This window comes from Bombus pyrosoma, linkage group LG10 (assembly GCF_014825855.1).
Source record: "Bombus pyrosoma isolate SC7728 linkage group LG10, ASM1482585v1, whole genome shotgun sequence".
NCBI classification, from domain to species: Eukaryota; Metazoa; Arthropoda; class Insecta; order Hymenoptera; family Apidae; genus Bombus; species Bombus pyrosoma.
In genome coordinates this window covers 3,994,345-4,010,197 of record NC_057779.1, presented here as the reverse complement: position 1 = coordinate 4,010,197, position 15,853 = coordinate 3,994,345, and the positions used below count along the sequence as shown (strand labels likewise).

At 37.4% G+C, this 15,853-nt stretch overlaps 3 protein-coding genes across 7 annotated transcripts in view; 2 read left to right on the top strand and 1 right to left on the bottom strand.

Moving 5' to 3' along the window:
- Positions 1-10,358, top strand: part of LOC122572033 — a 38,689-nt gene extending 28,331 nt beyond the window's left edge. For 2 of the 4 annotated variants that reach the window (XM_043736544.1, XM_043736545.1), the window contains exons 3-12: positions 3,216-3,310; positions 3,395-3,524; positions 3,738-3,841; positions 3,980-4,157; positions 4,544-4,787; positions 4,874-5,048; positions 5,119-5,245; positions 5,318-5,491; positions 5,614-5,696; positions 6,658-10,358. In XM_043736544.1, coding sequence (XP_043592479.1) covers positions 3,216-3,310; positions 3,395-3,524; positions 3,738-3,841; positions 3,980-4,157; positions 4,544-4,787; positions 4,874-5,048; positions 5,119-5,245; positions 5,318-5,491; positions 5,614-5,696; positions 6,658-6,868 — 1,521 coding nt within the window. In that variant the 3' untranslated portion in view covers positions 6,869-10,358. Of the gene's footprint in view, positions 1-3,215; positions 3,311-3,394; positions 3,525-3,737; positions 3,842-3,979; positions 4,158-4,543; positions 4,788-4,873; positions 5,049-5,118; positions 5,246-5,317; positions 5,492-5,613; positions 5,697-6,097; positions 6,137-6,657 lie in introns of all 4 variants that reach the window. The other 2 variants (XR_006318349.1, XM_043736546.1) reach the window with 2 other exon arrangements.
- Positions 10,359-10,635: 277 nt separating this feature from the next.
- On the top strand, positions 10,636-13,525 carry LOC122571499 (protein O-mannosyl-transferase TMTC4). The gene is made up of 9 exons (XM_043735310.1): positions 10,636-10,814; positions 10,893-11,118; positions 11,189-11,372; positions 11,455-11,634; positions 11,696-12,156; positions 12,227-12,607; positions 12,675-12,782; positions 12,883-13,024; positions 13,091-13,525. Exons 1-9 carry the CDS (start codon positions 10,784-10,786, stop codon positions 13,523-13,525), a joined length of 2,148 nt encoding a protein of 715 aa, XP_043591245.1. The 5' UTR covers positions 10,636-10,783.
- On the bottom strand, positions 13,501-15,703 carry LOC122571500 (snRNA-activating protein complex subunit 3). 2 transcript variants are annotated; one of them, XM_043735311.1, is made up of 6 exons: positions 15,576-15,703; positions 14,843-15,518; positions 14,584-14,773; positions 14,237-14,509; positions 13,920-14,164; positions 13,501-13,833 (listed from the first exon to the last, which is right to left on the bottom strand). In XM_043735311.1, the coding sequence occupies exons 2-6, from the start codon at positions 15,031-15,033 to the stop codon at positions 13,563-13,565; spliced, it is 1,170 nt and encodes a 389-aa protein (XP_043591246.1). In that variant the 5' UTR covers positions 15,034-15,518; positions 15,576-15,703; the 3' UTR covers positions 13,501-13,562. The 2 variants fall into 2 exon arrangements, with proteins under 2 accessions (XP_043591246.1, XP_043591247.1); XM_043735312.1 differs by having other exon boundaries at positions 13,920-14,130; positions 14,386-14,509.
- Positions 15,704-15,853: the final 150 nt, after the last annotated feature.

Genomic DNA, 15,853 nt, shown 5'->3' with positions numbered 1-15,853 from the left:
GGAACAACAAGATTCCACGGATTCCAGCGTGCGTGTGAAGTAAACGAGAAACACGTGGATATTTATGGATGCAATGTGTAGCAGAGAGGCCGCAGCAATTCCCTCGCGTTGCACCGTCGATGGATATAAAAGAGACTCGAAGAAAATTTGTTGTGTTTAAAAAAAAGCAACGTGGAAGTTGGTGGATGTATCCAGAAGTCAATGATGTTTGTTGTCTCTGCCCAATGCCAGATGTATTTTCTTATGCTTGAATGAAGTCTCTCCTTCCATGTGGTAGCCGATGTTTTCGTCGCCAGTTTTCGTGGCTATTAACCGTTTAAGACGACTCATAAACAGGACGAAGAATAAAAAGAAAGATACGTCGATGAAGTTTAAAAAACGCAGTTCATCGTGATATCAGAGAAGAGGGGTCGATTAATTTAATCGACGCGTGTCTCTCGTTTGTTTGATCGCCGAGCCGCTGAGTCACTGCTCAGTTTTCGTTACGATTAATGTTATTCGACCTCGAGAAGAGGAATAAAGCGGACCACCATGGCCATAAGTGGAAACGGACAGCTCTCGACCGCTTATCGTCTTGTACTCTTGGCTAAATAATACCCATGACGTTATGTTGGTGTTATTTATCGTGCAGGGTGGTCCATGATTCGCAAGGCTATTATATAGAAACGAATGACAACTCGATAGAATATAGTTGGTCACGACGCACGATAGGATTACTGGAATTGGTAATTTCGCTGAAATTGCCAGCTGGAATTAATTTAACGATAGAAGAACGGCTTAAAGCGATCACGCGGCTAGGTAAGGTTCCAGGTATCGGGTAATTAAAATTCCCATTGGAAAGGACGCGCGATCGGTGAAGCCGCGTTGTATCACCAGTGTGTATATAGCCCGATATGGAAAAACGTGAATACTCGGGTAGCGGCGACGTGAGATCTGTGGCACGACGGTCAAAGGAAAATAGGAAAAAGTTTCGAGCGCCCTTGGGGTTAACGGCGAGAAATCGTTCTCGCCGGCGAATATCTGCGACGACTGACTGACTCATTGTAGCCGCTCCATATTGGATACCGTGCTAGATTTTAAAAGGCCGTCGTCTGTCGCCTTGGAATCGAGCGTGGCTGACTCTATCACCGCTTATGGCTGAAAAGCGGACTCTCAAGCCAGGAAAGTTCACTGTGACCAACTACAAGCAACACTCGTTAGGATAATGGGAACCAGGAAGGAAACGCTTCGATATGAAATATCTTTAACGACGTACAGGTTTTACATTTAAACTCGAACATATAATTGCAACCATGCAGGTTCGAATATTTAAATTTAATATCGAAATTTGGATATTCAAATTCGAACATTTAAAAGGTTAAAATGGTAGAACAAACTATTCCCCTCTTAAGGATAGAGCTCTCGATGAATCCAATCAACGAATTAGGTTCCCTGGCTGGCGCATTTCTCTGCGCAGTTCTCTTCAACTTTCTGTACGATCCTCGCAAGAATATCTGATTGAATCAGGACTTTGATGAAACTGCCACTCTCTTTCATCGTCAGAGCCGCGGTTCAATTAATTTAAAATATGTTTACAAACTCGGCATCCTCCTCCTCCGTGAATTAAAGCACCGATGGGCAACAAAATCGAATGTAAATACCGCAGCATCGGTCGAACGGTGAAGGTCAAGTATTCGGTATCGAAACGAGTGGTCCTTGGCCGGTTGGCAGAGCGAGGATTCGATCGGGAGGCGTAGCCGAATTCGCTATGTCAATTGGAACGCTGATTGACGGTATCCCGTGTGTCAGACAGCGAACCGTGCCAAACATGAGACTGCGATAATTGTACCAGTCGTTTTGCCTAATCTGTCCCAATGTCACGGGATGTGGACCCGATCTGCTCCAGGATTTCACAACGATCCGCGTCTTCGCTTATCGATAACTGTCGATTCATTGTTTACACTATAATTATCTATACTATATCTGCTTTATATTCCAATTTCGTTGCTTTTCCACTTGTTAACTTTCGCTTGTGAATAGCAACTCTTATGTTATGTCTATTTTCATTCCAAGTTAGGTTCCCCCGAGTCTTATCCCCCTCGATACGTTCGATCTGGGACTATCGTTGATTATCGTTCGGTCACTCGAGCGGACGTTGCCTTATATTCGCCTGGTGGAACGGGCGTGCATTATTGATCTTCCTTAAACGGATTTCATCGAAGAAGCTCTACCGCTATTTTTATTACTCGCAGTATTTTTTTCTCGCGTCTATTATTACCGCTGCTGTCGTTAGCCTTGCCACTATTTCTGGCGATCATTGACATCTCTTATCTTCGATACCTTCGTTGAGCAAACTTTGTAAAATCTCCATTCTTTCCGTTTTTTCTTGGAAAAAAGCAAATATTTGAAATGAAGCAAAGGAAAGGATGTACAATGTTTAACGATTGACACCTAACACGCGATGAACCGAAAGATCCTGTCGTCTCTTGACCGTGATGTTGGAAACAACAGCGTATATAGGAGAAGACTCGTGATGTAACCATAGTCACATGGGCGAGGCGATGCATTAGCCGCGTTGGCCGGCCTCTTTGCATTCTTCGGATCCTTGGCGTCGCGTAACAGGATGTCGTGTCCTTGGTACGCCGATATCTTCGCCTCGGAACGGCGCTTTCGAAGAAGCATAGAATTATTCCGACTCGTCGACGACGATCGATTAGACACCTTGGAGAACCGCATCGATCCAACGTAACCGGAAGCTCGAACAATATAATGAGATCAGGATCGTGGCTTGCCGTGTCCTTTGTTTGTAACACGCGACATAAACCAAGTTATGTAACGAAGGAAATTAACTGGAGGAAATAAAGCCAATTTAGCTTCTCCAACATGTTTCGAGAACTTTATGCTGCATTACGAGATTAACCCTGCTGCGATTCTTGAATTTTCATGTTTTATGGAACGAAAGAAACTTTAGCACATGATGCGAAATTATTCGGCTCCTGCTTAAGAAATTTTTTAACCGTAGAAAATGTAATTCGAAGAACGCAGCAGAGTTGAATAATTCTAATTACGGGTTCGTTGCTAATAATATCACTAAATACACGGTGCAAAATCGTAACCATGTTCAAATAACGATCGATCGTATACTAAGCGAATATATATAGACGAACGTAGGCTGCGATTTTGCTACTTTTCACGGTCCCAATCAGTCTGGTAGGAACGATGCTTGTTGGTTCTAGACGTACGCGAAAGACAAGACACAGCAAAAGAGCTTGCCACCGCACACGACACTCCAGAGGCACGTGAAAGCGAACAGAAACGTTCACATACCACGGTAAACGTTGATCCAAACCGTATACGATACAACAACCGTTGAAATATTCGATTAAGGATAACGAAAACGAAATTTCTATTGCAGATTTTACTTTCCCGGAGGGAAACCTCTGCCATTGTCGCAAGTAGAGGCAACTATCGCGAGGATCACCGCTGCTTTCCAAACTCTTCCTGGTCATCGTGCATCTCGAGCCCAATTTCACGCTATCACCAAGGTAAAACGACCGTTGGAACTCGTTAAAAGTTCCAAGGATAACGTTCTTCCTCGTTTACTTGTTCTTCGTTTTAATACAGAGATTCGAGTCGAGATTTGATCTTGACCATTCGCGTATTCTCTCACGTGGGCAGCGATTTCACGTGGGAAAGCCGTAACTCTAACGTCCCGTGGTTAGAACAGCTGCATACAAAGGCTATGATTTGTCTTGCAGGCATGCGACTTGCCGCTCTATTGGAAGGTGCCGCTTTTCCTTGCCGCCGGAGGAGATCAGACCGGCTACGTTGAGATGAACGCGTTCCTCGAGTTTTGGAAAGAGTATGCTATAACATACACCTTATAAAAGTCAATAAACACATCTGAAAAATGAATCGAGATATTTGAGCGCTTTAATTCGAAAGAATTGTTCTCTAATTCGGTAAGTTTAATTAATGTCGTGGGATTGATTATTTATAGACTGTCGAACACCTACCATGACGCGGCAAGCAAGTTTATCCGAATCACAACCCGGGGCCAGAGGAACAATATACTACCAGAGGATTTGATCCCATTGGTACAAGACGTAGTCGAGACTCATCCCGGTTTAACTTTCCTCAAAGAAGCTACTGAGTTCCATTCACGCTACGTACACACGGTTCGTATTCGCGCGATAAATATTTGCTGGATATTTCTCTCAATGCAGGCAAAGATAGAGGGAGAAGAAAAAAGATTCCACGGAAGATGGACCGTAGTTTACGCAACGTGGATCGTCTTGAATTATTCAAGATGATCGTGCTCGCCTCGAGCAATTATCACGCGCGCTTCTGGTCATTGGAAAATCATTTTAACGAGCGAACGTTGCGCTGTTTTTTTACACGATTTCACATCAGCCACTTAAGTGGAATCTTCCAGATTTTTTTTCTATTTAACCGGCTTCTGTATTTGCACGTCGTATTTGTACGTTCAATATAGAGAATGTAGTTAAAGCGAAGAATTTATATTTATATCTTGTTTGATGAGTTTCACGATTCTTGACGCCAGGTGATCGCCAGGATATTCTATTGTGTGAATCGAAGCTGGAGCGGAAGAATTTCCGTCGCCGAACTGCGAAGAAGCAACCTTCTGTCGGTGATAGCGATCCTCGAACACGAGGAGGACATCAATCAAGTGACTGCCTACTTCAGCTATGAGCATTTCTATGTGATCTACTGCAAATTCTGGGAGCTTGATCGAGATCACGATCTCTTCATCGATAAAACGGATCTCACAAAGCATAATGATCATGGTGAGGAAAAATTCTCCCAGAAAAAACATCCTTTGTAAGTTTCGTTGCTAGGGAATTCTCTTATTTTTGGTTGGATCGTATTGCAGCTCTTTCCAAGCGTATGATCGCGAGAATATTCAGCGGTGCAGTGACCAGGGGTGGCGTGAAAAGCGGAAACGGCGTTCAACAACCCCAGGATAAAATGAGTTACACGGAATTCGTGTGGTTCTTGTTAAGCGAGGAGGACAAAAACCATCCGACTGCTATTGAATATTGGTTCAGGTATAACATGTAATGTTTAAGCTGGATGCGTTGTACGAACAATAGGTATTTCATTTCGGATGATCGATAGATGCATGGATCTCGATGGCGATGGATATTTGTCGATGTACGAGCTGGAATATTTTTATGAAGAACAGTTGCATCGTATGGAAGCGATTGGACTGGAAACGTTGCCCTTTGAGGATTGCCTTTGTCAGGTGAGTAAGTGAAAATTACGTCATTATGTAGTTTTGTTTATAATTTTAAGTTAATAATTTTTTGGTTGGTAGATGTTGGACATGATCAAACCAGCGACGCCGGGAAAGATATCTCTAAGCGACTTGAAGAAGTGCAAGATGACCTCAATCTTCTTCGACACGTTCTTCAACCTCGAGAAGTACCTGGACCACGAGCAGAGAGATCCCTTCGCATCTGCTAGGGAGCATGACCCTGATGGTCACGAGGTAAAAAGCTTTCGAAATTATCAAATGCAAATAAAATGAAATCTACCAGGAAACACCCGTTGTTATGAGTACCTCGCTGATATCTGTTATCGTTATGTTTTCTTTTGTTTTATTTGCAACAGCTGTCGGATTGGGACCGATTCGCAGCAGAGGAGTATGAACTGTTGGTCACCGAAGAGAGCGGTAACGAACAGAATGAGCAAATGTAAGTATTGATTTCGCGCGACTTACATTACACACACGGTTCGTCTATGTCATATAATCGATACGTGAATATTGTTTTTACTATCATCTATTAACGTCATCAAGCATATAACTCATCGATATTATTAATAGCGATTAGTATTCATTAGAATGAAATCAGTCAGGGATTCGTTTAAAGAATCGTTTAAAACATTAAGAAATATCGAACACTAGCGTGCAGTACAATAGACGTTTCATAGAAAGTTCTTGCTTATCATATCAAACTATGAAACGAAAGTCATAGCTTTCAAATTGTGGCATGCGTTGTCGTTAGATAGACAGTATGCCCTGCTGCGGGATCTAACAATTTCATTTTGTACTGTGACCGTAATGACCATAGTGCGCTCTATGCGTTTGTTGCAGGCTGTGTGATGATGAAATGTAACCATCATCTGCAGCTCAGTAAGTAAACAAAACAAAAACTGCATGATCTAGTGATGCACGACCTTCGTGTATGCATAATGTATTAATTAGAGAGTCGGCTAACCGCTTATTTTTATTTCTTTCTTTTTTTTTTTTTTTTTATTCTTCGTACCGTTTTATCCGTACCGTATTATTCGAATACTAACTGGTTCTCGGTTGAACATACGGTATATTATTAATTTTAATTCATGCAAGATGGTCGAGATATTTCGAAACTACGATTAACGCTATTAAAAGCTGTATATTTTTATTCCTATAATCGCTGGATGAAGGAAACTCTTTACACGCTCGTAAGCCAAGAGTGAATTTCGAGGATTGAATTTCAAATGCTTTTTAGACGCCGTTTTTGCTTCTACTAAAATATGAACCTGTGTTGCATCGTTTTTCAATCGACTAAGTGCTGTAGTTGAATCACTGATAGTTCACCTATTACTTTGCCCTATGACAGAATCGAAGATTTATTTAAAGCAAAAAAGAAAAAAGGCGTTTATTTTTCCTAGGTCAAACGATTCCATGTCGGAAGACGTGTTTTCCCAAAACCTGGAGGTTCTGGACGGTGAATCCGTGGATGTGCTTCAGGGTATAGACACCGAATTCCAAGAATACCCCGATTTATCTATGAACAGTCCATTGGATTTCAACTGTCAACAGTCGAGGTACCAATATTACGACAGTGGTGACAGCGACGATTACGCTGAGAGCGATAATTGAATGGGAATGGGAAAGCCGAACGTCAACCTCGGGAAGAGAAAGCAAAGGAAGGGGGAAATTGACTTTTTCCTCGAAGCAATTCAGTAGTCTAAACGCGTAGTTGTTTTCCATATAGTAGGAGTGTCGTGTAATCTTTTTGTGAACAGCCGTATATTATGGTGAAACGATTCTCGACGAAACTGTGCATACGAATCCATTCGGTGATCTGGCAAGAATCGTTTCTTTCAAGTACAAAGACATCTGAGAACGATTGATTTTAACCTTCTACCTGGATAGTATAATCGAACAATCTTAAAAACGTATTAATGAAACAGAACCGGAAGCTTTTTTAGAAGCTAAACGTATTTAATCGTTTGAGATAAGAAAATAATAAGAGGAAAGTATCGAGCGATCCTCTTTGAAACGGAGAACCTTCGATATCACCGAATCGATCCGTAACTATGAATAATAGTCGAGAGGAAGATTCAGGCAACGGCACGGCGATGTGTGATAAGCAAGCGTCATTGTTCAATCTCTCTACGATATACATATTGTGTACTTCACGTTGTAAATAGACAGCAAATCACGGACCCTTATTTTTACTTAACGCGAGAAAGTCACTTGAAAAAAATGCAGGTCTTTCAATTGCTGCAGCCATTTATAAGAAAGTCAACTGACAGTAGTTGTAGAAATATAAAACAATTTAATCAGTCGGTTCTCAAGCAAATTCATCCCGATGGACTACAATTTTTCTAGTTCGAAGGATATTATTTTTTAGACGAGAACGGGATGAAATTCCGCGAAAAAATACACACCCTAGTTTCAGCCCGAGGCTGCAACAACTGGAAATTGCGCGTTAGAAGATTCGACGTCGTTGGATTTGCGAGTAAGAGGTGCTGTTACCCTATATAATCGTCTTGTAAGCCATAGTGTTACACTGTACGCAAAGTATTGCACGCACGAGAACGTTCAAAGGATCGAGCGAGATCGTAACAGTAAGATATTCCTCTAATTCGATCCGGTATAATATTCGTAATGTGGGTGTGCCCTATTCTTTTTTTTGGAAATTTCAGACTACGATCTACGATTGTTGTTTCTTTTCCACGTGTTTGCAGGCATTTCTTGCAAAATGATGAATACAAGCCAAAGATGAGACGTGTTCTGTTATCTTCAGCGCGAAGGTAGAAAGGAAAACGAAGAAACAGAGAAATTGTGTGAACGCAGACGCTGCTCTAAATGATAGGAACATCGTCCCTTTCAACCTATAAGTGACATTTGTTTCGAGGTTCAAAGGGATTTATTGGAATCTCCCTTTACCAGTTGGACGTTGAGTGAACGTAGCTTTTTTTATAAACTAAGTTAAAGTTGCTTTATAGTGTTCTCCTCGAAACGATGCATTCTGAATATCGATTGTTTATCTTCTTTCCATTCTTTTTTTTTTTTTTTTTTTTTTAATTACGTTAACAAATTTGCCCCGAGAGTTTAGATACTTTTTAAATCGTTGTTAAGGAATTATTGTGGTTTAAAGTATGCAAATCTCCGCTGACAGATGCAAGGAGATTCTATTTTTAGATTCCTTTTCGTTAGGAAAACACCATGAAGAACGTATATACGACGATCATTGAAGAGCGTGTAGTGAAATTTTGTTGAAAGTGTCTACTGCCACAGCAATGGATTCTTAAACGCGGCTCAACTTAACCTAATTTACGACATTGGAGAACGGAAGTTGTACCCTCTTGTTTTTTAAACATCTCTTAAATACGTTTTAATTGTTACTGTTAAATTAATTGCTCATTAGAGATTTTATTTCTGCGTGAATTCTACGACTTGTTGTTCCATTAAATGATAATTATACGAACAATATATCGTTACGTTTGATTGTGAAAGTACTCAAAGAGTACTCGTATGTTCAGGGTACAATTGATTTACGTGAATCCGCTTGAGCCGCCAAGACTGCTGGAATGTATATATTAATTTCGTTTCCGAAATTTAATTTTAACTGCGTATACATATATATATAATATTACTCTAGTCGAAATGTGTGCTATAATTCACATAACGAAGACCACGTGAGATGGCGCGTTAATTTTAAATCTGTTTCGTGTTATTTGTTAATTAACAGAGTTGAATTGCAAGCAACGTGAACGAGCGTTGATGGAAAATTCTTTGTCGTAAAGGATGCTCGAGTACTGGACCATATTACAGATAATCACTTTCGATAATACATCTTGGAAATACTTCCAAAGAATTTACCAAAATATATCATAAGTAATTCGCAATGGTAATAAAGACATATCGAAAATCTTTGAACGATCGGGCGTTTTAAAATGAAATATTTATATTAGAAAGAATTCTATCGATACTATCGATACTATCGATACTCCTGAAACACGGTTATCGTTCTTGTTGCTGTTACGTACCTGTGTTCGCTTGATTACGTAAATCGATTCTTTTAAGAACCATTCTTTAAAATCGTTCATTGAGATTTCGTGTTTACCAGCTTTCGATATCACACGATGGAATCACACGTTCCTTTACGTCGTTGAATTTTCACGATTAACAGTAAAAGAGAAATAAAGTGATGTAGGTGTTCAATAGAAAGACCTCTTACAGAATCGAATTCGTAAATATCGACGTAATATTTTTTAAGGATGGCTAATCTTTTATTTGGCGAGTTATCTATTAACTTAAAATATTGTTAGATATTCTATCATTAAAAAATGAGGAAAGAAAAAAGGAAAGTATCTTTCCGATAAGAAGAGGAGGATATTTAGCGCTTCCTATTGACCATTTGAAGAAATGAAAAAAATGAGGAAACGATCATCTAAATAGGTCTCCCCAAATAAGAGGTTGACGTTTATCACGGAAGTTATTTAATTTCTCTATTGCGTTTCCGCATTCAGAGAACCGTTTTCACCGCGAGTGATCGCTTTTGTTGACTGTCCAAAGATGTAACTATTAACACTTACAGTTGTATCTTTTATATAGCTCGTTATGATTTTTTTTTTACAATATATATATATATGTATGTATATGTATATATATGTGCATATCTCTTGGTAAAAATTTCGTTGTGACAATGTAGTGCGCATCGAGTTTTCATTAAACGAAAGTTGAGACACGTGGAAGATGGACGAGAACGTCCGGTTATATTATTCGTCATTGCATTTGGCCATGTTTTCGATTGTTATATTTATTCATTATTCTATGATAGGTTTATCACTGTTCTATAGATCTGTTACGTGATTTCTTAAATCGAGCGTCGTCATGCCACGATTTCGTGTCTTTTTCGAAGAAAGGAAGGAAGACGATTATTATTATTATTTTCTTCTTTTTTTTTCGATGTGAAATTCGAATTTGTGGTTTAATTTTGCACACGCGTGCTTAGACCGTCTCGATAAATAGACTCACGTTCACTATTTACCTACATTTTTATTTATATATTTTATCTGTGCATGAGTAGACAATTAAGGTAATTTTGCAAGTTAATAAAAATGAATGGTAAAAACTATTATCTGAAATCGATTTTTCACTCTCTTATCCTTCCCTTTTATCTTTATTACTTTGATATGAAATAAATTTCAAATAATGCAATCATATACATATGTATGGATTCGTTACGGTACATCGCACAGGGCGCAAGATTGTAAAAGTTTTTCGTGATCGGTATTACAGAACATGAAACATGACACGAGTTATATGAAATGCCATCTATTTATTATTCTATGAAACTCGTCTGCGTAATTGTATTTTATGCTCTACCGATAACATTGAAAATGACATGAAAATGGTAAGAAGTAAGGAATTCACAATTTCTCAAGGCGTTTTGTTACGGAATACAAAGATACAGAGATAATAAATTTTTAATTAGAAAGAACAGATATATAAGAACTTGAAGATGAATATTTGATAGAATTCGCTAGAGCGGAAAACAATATGTCATTAAAAACGAATACCAAATTACCAGGTACATTAATGTACATACCTGTACGGTATTGTAATTTATAAATTAAACAATACTAATAATATAATTTAACTTTTACAGATGTTCCAATATCATATTCTTTAATCATAATCACTGCATTATCCCTGTGTTTTATTAATAGCTATAATGGTGAATTTGTATTTGATGATTCTGAAGCCATTGTACATAATGAAGATGTACAAACCAGTCCTTTGTTGGATATATTTAAAAATGATTTTTGGGGTACAAGACTGACGTATAAGCAAAGCCACAAGTCCTATAGACCACTTACGATCTTATCTTTTAGGTAGCATTTTTTTATATAATAAGAACTAACGTATTAAGTATATTTTCTAAGTGAATTGCATTATTTGTAGATTACATTTTTGGCTTCGTGAAAGATTGATAGCTCAAGATTACCACATAGTGAATATAATACTTCATACCATTGTTTCCATATTAATGTTACCAGTATTTAATATACTTATAGGCTCAAAAGAAAGGAGTACTACGTTTTATGCTGCCGCATTGTTTGCTGTCCATCCAGTGCATACAGAAGCTGTATGTAATTGTAATTATATGCTTTCCTTTTATAAGAATAGAAGATGTACCTTTTGTTTTCCTAATTCATGTAAATGCATAGGTTTCAGGCATTGTAGGTAGAGCAGAATTATTGTGTGCTCTATTCATGTGGATATCCATTATATTTTATTACTATTCAATCTATGCGAGGAGATTATTATACAGATGGCTCAGTATGTGTGGTTGTATCACATCTGTTGCAATTGCAATGCTGTGCAAAGAAACAGGAATTACTGCAGTGGTAAGAAATATTTTTTCCATCTGTTAGTGTGTAAATATAATAATGACAATATCTTTTTCAGGGAATTTGTTGCATATATGACATTATAGTAGTGAACAAGCTATATCCATTTCAAATAATCTTGTTCATTACATCAAGACCTTCGTGTGAACAACTGAAGAATCTTATTAAGCAAAAACAAAAATTACTAATCAGGCTCTTTATACTTTTTGCGTCTGGCTTGATACTTATAATTTCAAGATTTTGCATAATGGAGTTTAAGGCTCCAATCTTTCAACCTGTGGATAACCCAGCATCGTTCATGCACAATATATTTTTACGAATATTAAATTACAATTATATTTACTGTTTGAATATATGGCTATTGATATGTCCTGAATGGCTATGCTTTGATTGGTCAATGGGTTGTATACCCTTAATTAATTTTAACGATAAAAGAATACTTTTTGTTCTTCTATTCTGGTTAATAGTTGGTGTAATGTTGGTACATATATTTAATTCTTATGAAGATACATTTTTAAGGTAATTATATACTTCGTAAATCTATGGAACAATAAAATAAAAATATAAGAAAATTTTTTTTGTATTGCAGATACTTGATTATGGGAGTGACAATGCTTGTGATTCCATTTTTGCCAGCGAGCAATATCTTTTTTAATGTTGGTTTCGTTTTGGCAGAGAGAACTCTATACATTCCCTCTGCTGGTTACTGCCTTTTAGTTGTTATAGGATTACAGAAACTTTATAACCGTGTCCCTGTGCAATATTTGCTATTAACATATGTAGCTTTAATTTCGTTGTTTTTTGTGAAATCGTGGATAAGAAGTGACCAATGGAGAACTGAAACTACCTTATTCCGATCAGCATTACATGTTTGTCCATTAAATGCAAAAGTACACTATAATATTGCGAAAAATGCGGCTGATGCCGGAAACTCTACATTAGCGCAATACGAATACGAGGAAGCTCTGAGGTATAAAAAGCTACAGAAATAAAATAAATCTCTCAAACGTAAACTAATTTTAATATGTATTAAGCAGACTAAATCCCACGTATGCTCAAGCTATGAACAACCTCGGAAATTTGCTCAAAGATCAAGGAAGGTATTTAAAAGCAGAGACGTTGTTTAAGCGAGCTATTGAGTTACAGTAAGTCTAATTGTATGTATGTATATATGTCCAATTACTTAATCGTCTTGGTTGAAATTTTCTATTGGGAAATGCAGTGTTACTAAGTTGTCATTTTTAGGGAGGACTTTGCCACAGCATGGATGAATTTAGGTATTGTTTTATCGGCTTTAAAACGATACGAAGAATCGGAAAAAAGCTACTTGACTGCTTTGACTTATAGAAGCAAATATCCTGATTGTTTTTATAATTTGGGTGTACTGGTTAGTAATATTAATTAAAACCTCAAAGAAAGTAAATACGGAAATTCTAAGTGACTGTGTTTATAGTATTTGGAGCAGAAAAATTATGATAAAGCATTGAAAGCTTGGGAATCTGCTACGAAACAAAGAAATACGCACAGAAGAGCATGGACCAATATGGTATTACTTCTTGATGATTTAGGTATGCGTGAAGATGCTCTAAAAATAGCAAATCAAGCTTTACGATATATACCGGATGACGCATCTATTCATTTCAATATCGCAAACATATTGGGGAAAGCAGGAAATTTTGTGGAAGCGGAAGTGTATTTTAAGAATGCAATATCAAGGAATCCTAAAGATGCTATGTTTTATACGAATTTGGGTGTACTGTATCATAGATGGAATAAACTCAATGAAGCAGAAGATATGTATAAGAAAGCATTAGAATTCAAACCAGAATTAAATAGCGCAAAGGAGAATTTGAGAAAGCTATATTCTCTGAAAACGTTAATAAAATAATTTATTTTTTGATGCAAACAAATGGAGTTCGGTACATTTATATTTCTATTTTTCCCTTCACGGCTTCAATATTTCGTGGATATGCGTACGCTTTAAATTCGCCGACCTTTTTACCGTTAATATAGTTATAAGACTTAAAACAAATATCACAAAAATAACAAGGATTGTGCGGTATTCTTTCATGTTCCATTGTAATCCATTGAACAGTGAAGATACCACATATCATACAAAATTTGGAAGATGTAGGTCTTAATCTAACTATTCTTGGATACGCGGATATCGCTAATTCATCATCACAGTTAATAAACCTGAAAATAGTAGGAAAGTAAAATGAGGTCAAAAAAGATAAATCTATTTCAAAATTAGAAGTTTATATATGACGCAATAAAATTACCTAGCATCGCTAAACACAATTAAATGTTCACAACCACCTTGGTGCTTGTACACCCATGGGAATCCAAACCTTACGCACAATGAATCCAGCGTACCATCTTCCATTGTGGCAGTTTTAAAAGGTCCTAATTTTGGTCTTCTTTGTGCCCAATTGATGATTACCTTACTATAGTCAACATTTGTGGGACACCTCATATCGTTATAGAAAGTATCTTCAATAAAAAAAAACCCTGATTTGTAAACATCCTAAAGTCATGAAAAATACTATAAATTACAAATGTAGTGCATCTAACTAAACATTAAGAAAGAATAAATTACTTTTGCCATAGGTCCTATCGCATTGTCCAAGTTATTGCTACATTCTCTAGAAATACTGTAATCAGCAATACATGATATTTTATCCCGTAATTGAGCAAGTGTTTGAGAACCTAGTACCGCTATAATATTATGTAATCGTAACAATGTACCACATTCCGTCTTTGGTGCACTTTTTCCACGGTGCAGGAAAGGATGGTAAATTCTAACAAATATAAGAATATCATGACCAGGAACAGCACATGTTTCATTTGTTGCTTCTACCTTTCTATAATTCTGAGGGAAAGAAAAAATAGTAATCGTATACAAAACATATTTGTTTTCATTTCCATTTCAAACTAGATACTTACTACGAACAATTCACTTAGGTATTTATAAGTAGGCTTTTTGAATTTTTGTTTTAACCTTTGCCTTAGACTTTGAATAGTTTGTAACTGTACATCTTCTGGTGGTTCTTGAGCATCAAACACCTCTTTTTTTCTTATTTTTCTATTATTAATTAATTTTGGAACTTCTCCTTCCACTGTTAAATTATCAACGCTAAAAATAATTGTTTTATATTATCGTAGAACAACTTTGAAAGGTCAAAGTTTACAGATGTTGAAAAACCTGCAATATTCTGTTAACGTGGACATTTCTTCCTCTGTAAGCTGGACTCCCATCATTTCCATCAAATTATTTTCATCTTTTTTCATAGGTATAAAACAATCGGATATCAATTTCCGATAATTATCAAAATATTCTTTTATATGCACTTTCGCTGATGCATTTCTATTATAAAATTTATATACATCGTCCATTGTAACGAATTAAAGAAATATCTTGAACTACAATTATTTCAAGGTATAAAATGAGGTCGCCAATTTCACGTTTTGTTATTGTTTATACTGCACCTAACCCCAACCTAACCTGCACCATACTTTGGAAAGCGGTGTCTCTCAAACTTTCGGGGTTAAGACTGAAGACCAAAGACAATTAATAATTTTGACAGTTCAGAAGAATATACGATCGACAAATGGTAACTTTCGTTTTGCATGGAGGACGTGTTTTGTTAAAACGATGATAGATAGCGGTGCAATGCAGAGTAGAAAGCCACATTATTCACGGAGACCCGTTCTTTATCATCGGCCAGTTATTTATCTCAAAATCAAAAATTAGGGTACTTACGTTAAAAGTGGAATTTATAGAAAGAAAGTATATTTTACTATTTATCTCACGCCATTAGGGTTACTTTCTATATCGCATAAAGATCCGAAGGAAAAATCCAAAGACCTAAACAAAACACCTAAAGGCAAATGTATCAGAATTAGCTTGCAAACTTCCTCGTACAACGCTCTCTTACCCCGCAGCAGTCACGACGGATAATTCGCGAGTAGAAAGTGTCAAGCGTAGTTCGACCGAAATGGTATATATACAGCGCATTCGAGTCATCAACAAGGGAGAAGTAGAATAAGACAATGAACGCGTGGCAAAAGACCACAATGAAGAGGCGTAAACCAGGCTCGCTCACGGTGCACTGCTCTCGCCAATGGTCCGTGCGAATGTGACTCCGCCTCTTAAGCGTGGCCAACTTTCCCCCTTAGTCCCATCGTGATTATTGGCCGTGCTTGGTCGAGCGTG

Coding starts and splice junctions, on each gene's coding strand:
- LOC122571499 (XM_043735310.1), top strand. CDS start 10,784: ATGTCATTAAAAACGAATACCAAATTACCAG. Junction 12,608..12,674: donor GAATACGAGGAAGCTCTGAG/GTATAAAAAGCT, acceptor TGTATTAAGCAG/ACTAAATCCCACGTATGCTC. Junction 12,783..12,882: donor AAGCGAGCTATTGAGTTACA/GTAAGTCTAATT, acceptor TGTCATTTTTAG/GGAGGACTTTGCCACAGCAT.
- LOC122571500 (XM_043735311.1), bottom strand. CDS start 15,033: ATGGACGATGTATATAAATTTTATAATAGAAATGCATCAGCGAAAGTG. Junction 14,510..14,583: donor ACCTAAGTGAATTGTTCGTA/GTAAGTATCTAG, acceptor TCTTTCCCTCAG/AATTATAGAAAGGTAGAAGC. Junction 14,165..14,236: donor CGATAGGACCTATGGCAAAA/GTAATTTATTCT, acceptor TCATGACTTTAG/GATGTTTACAAATCAGGGTT.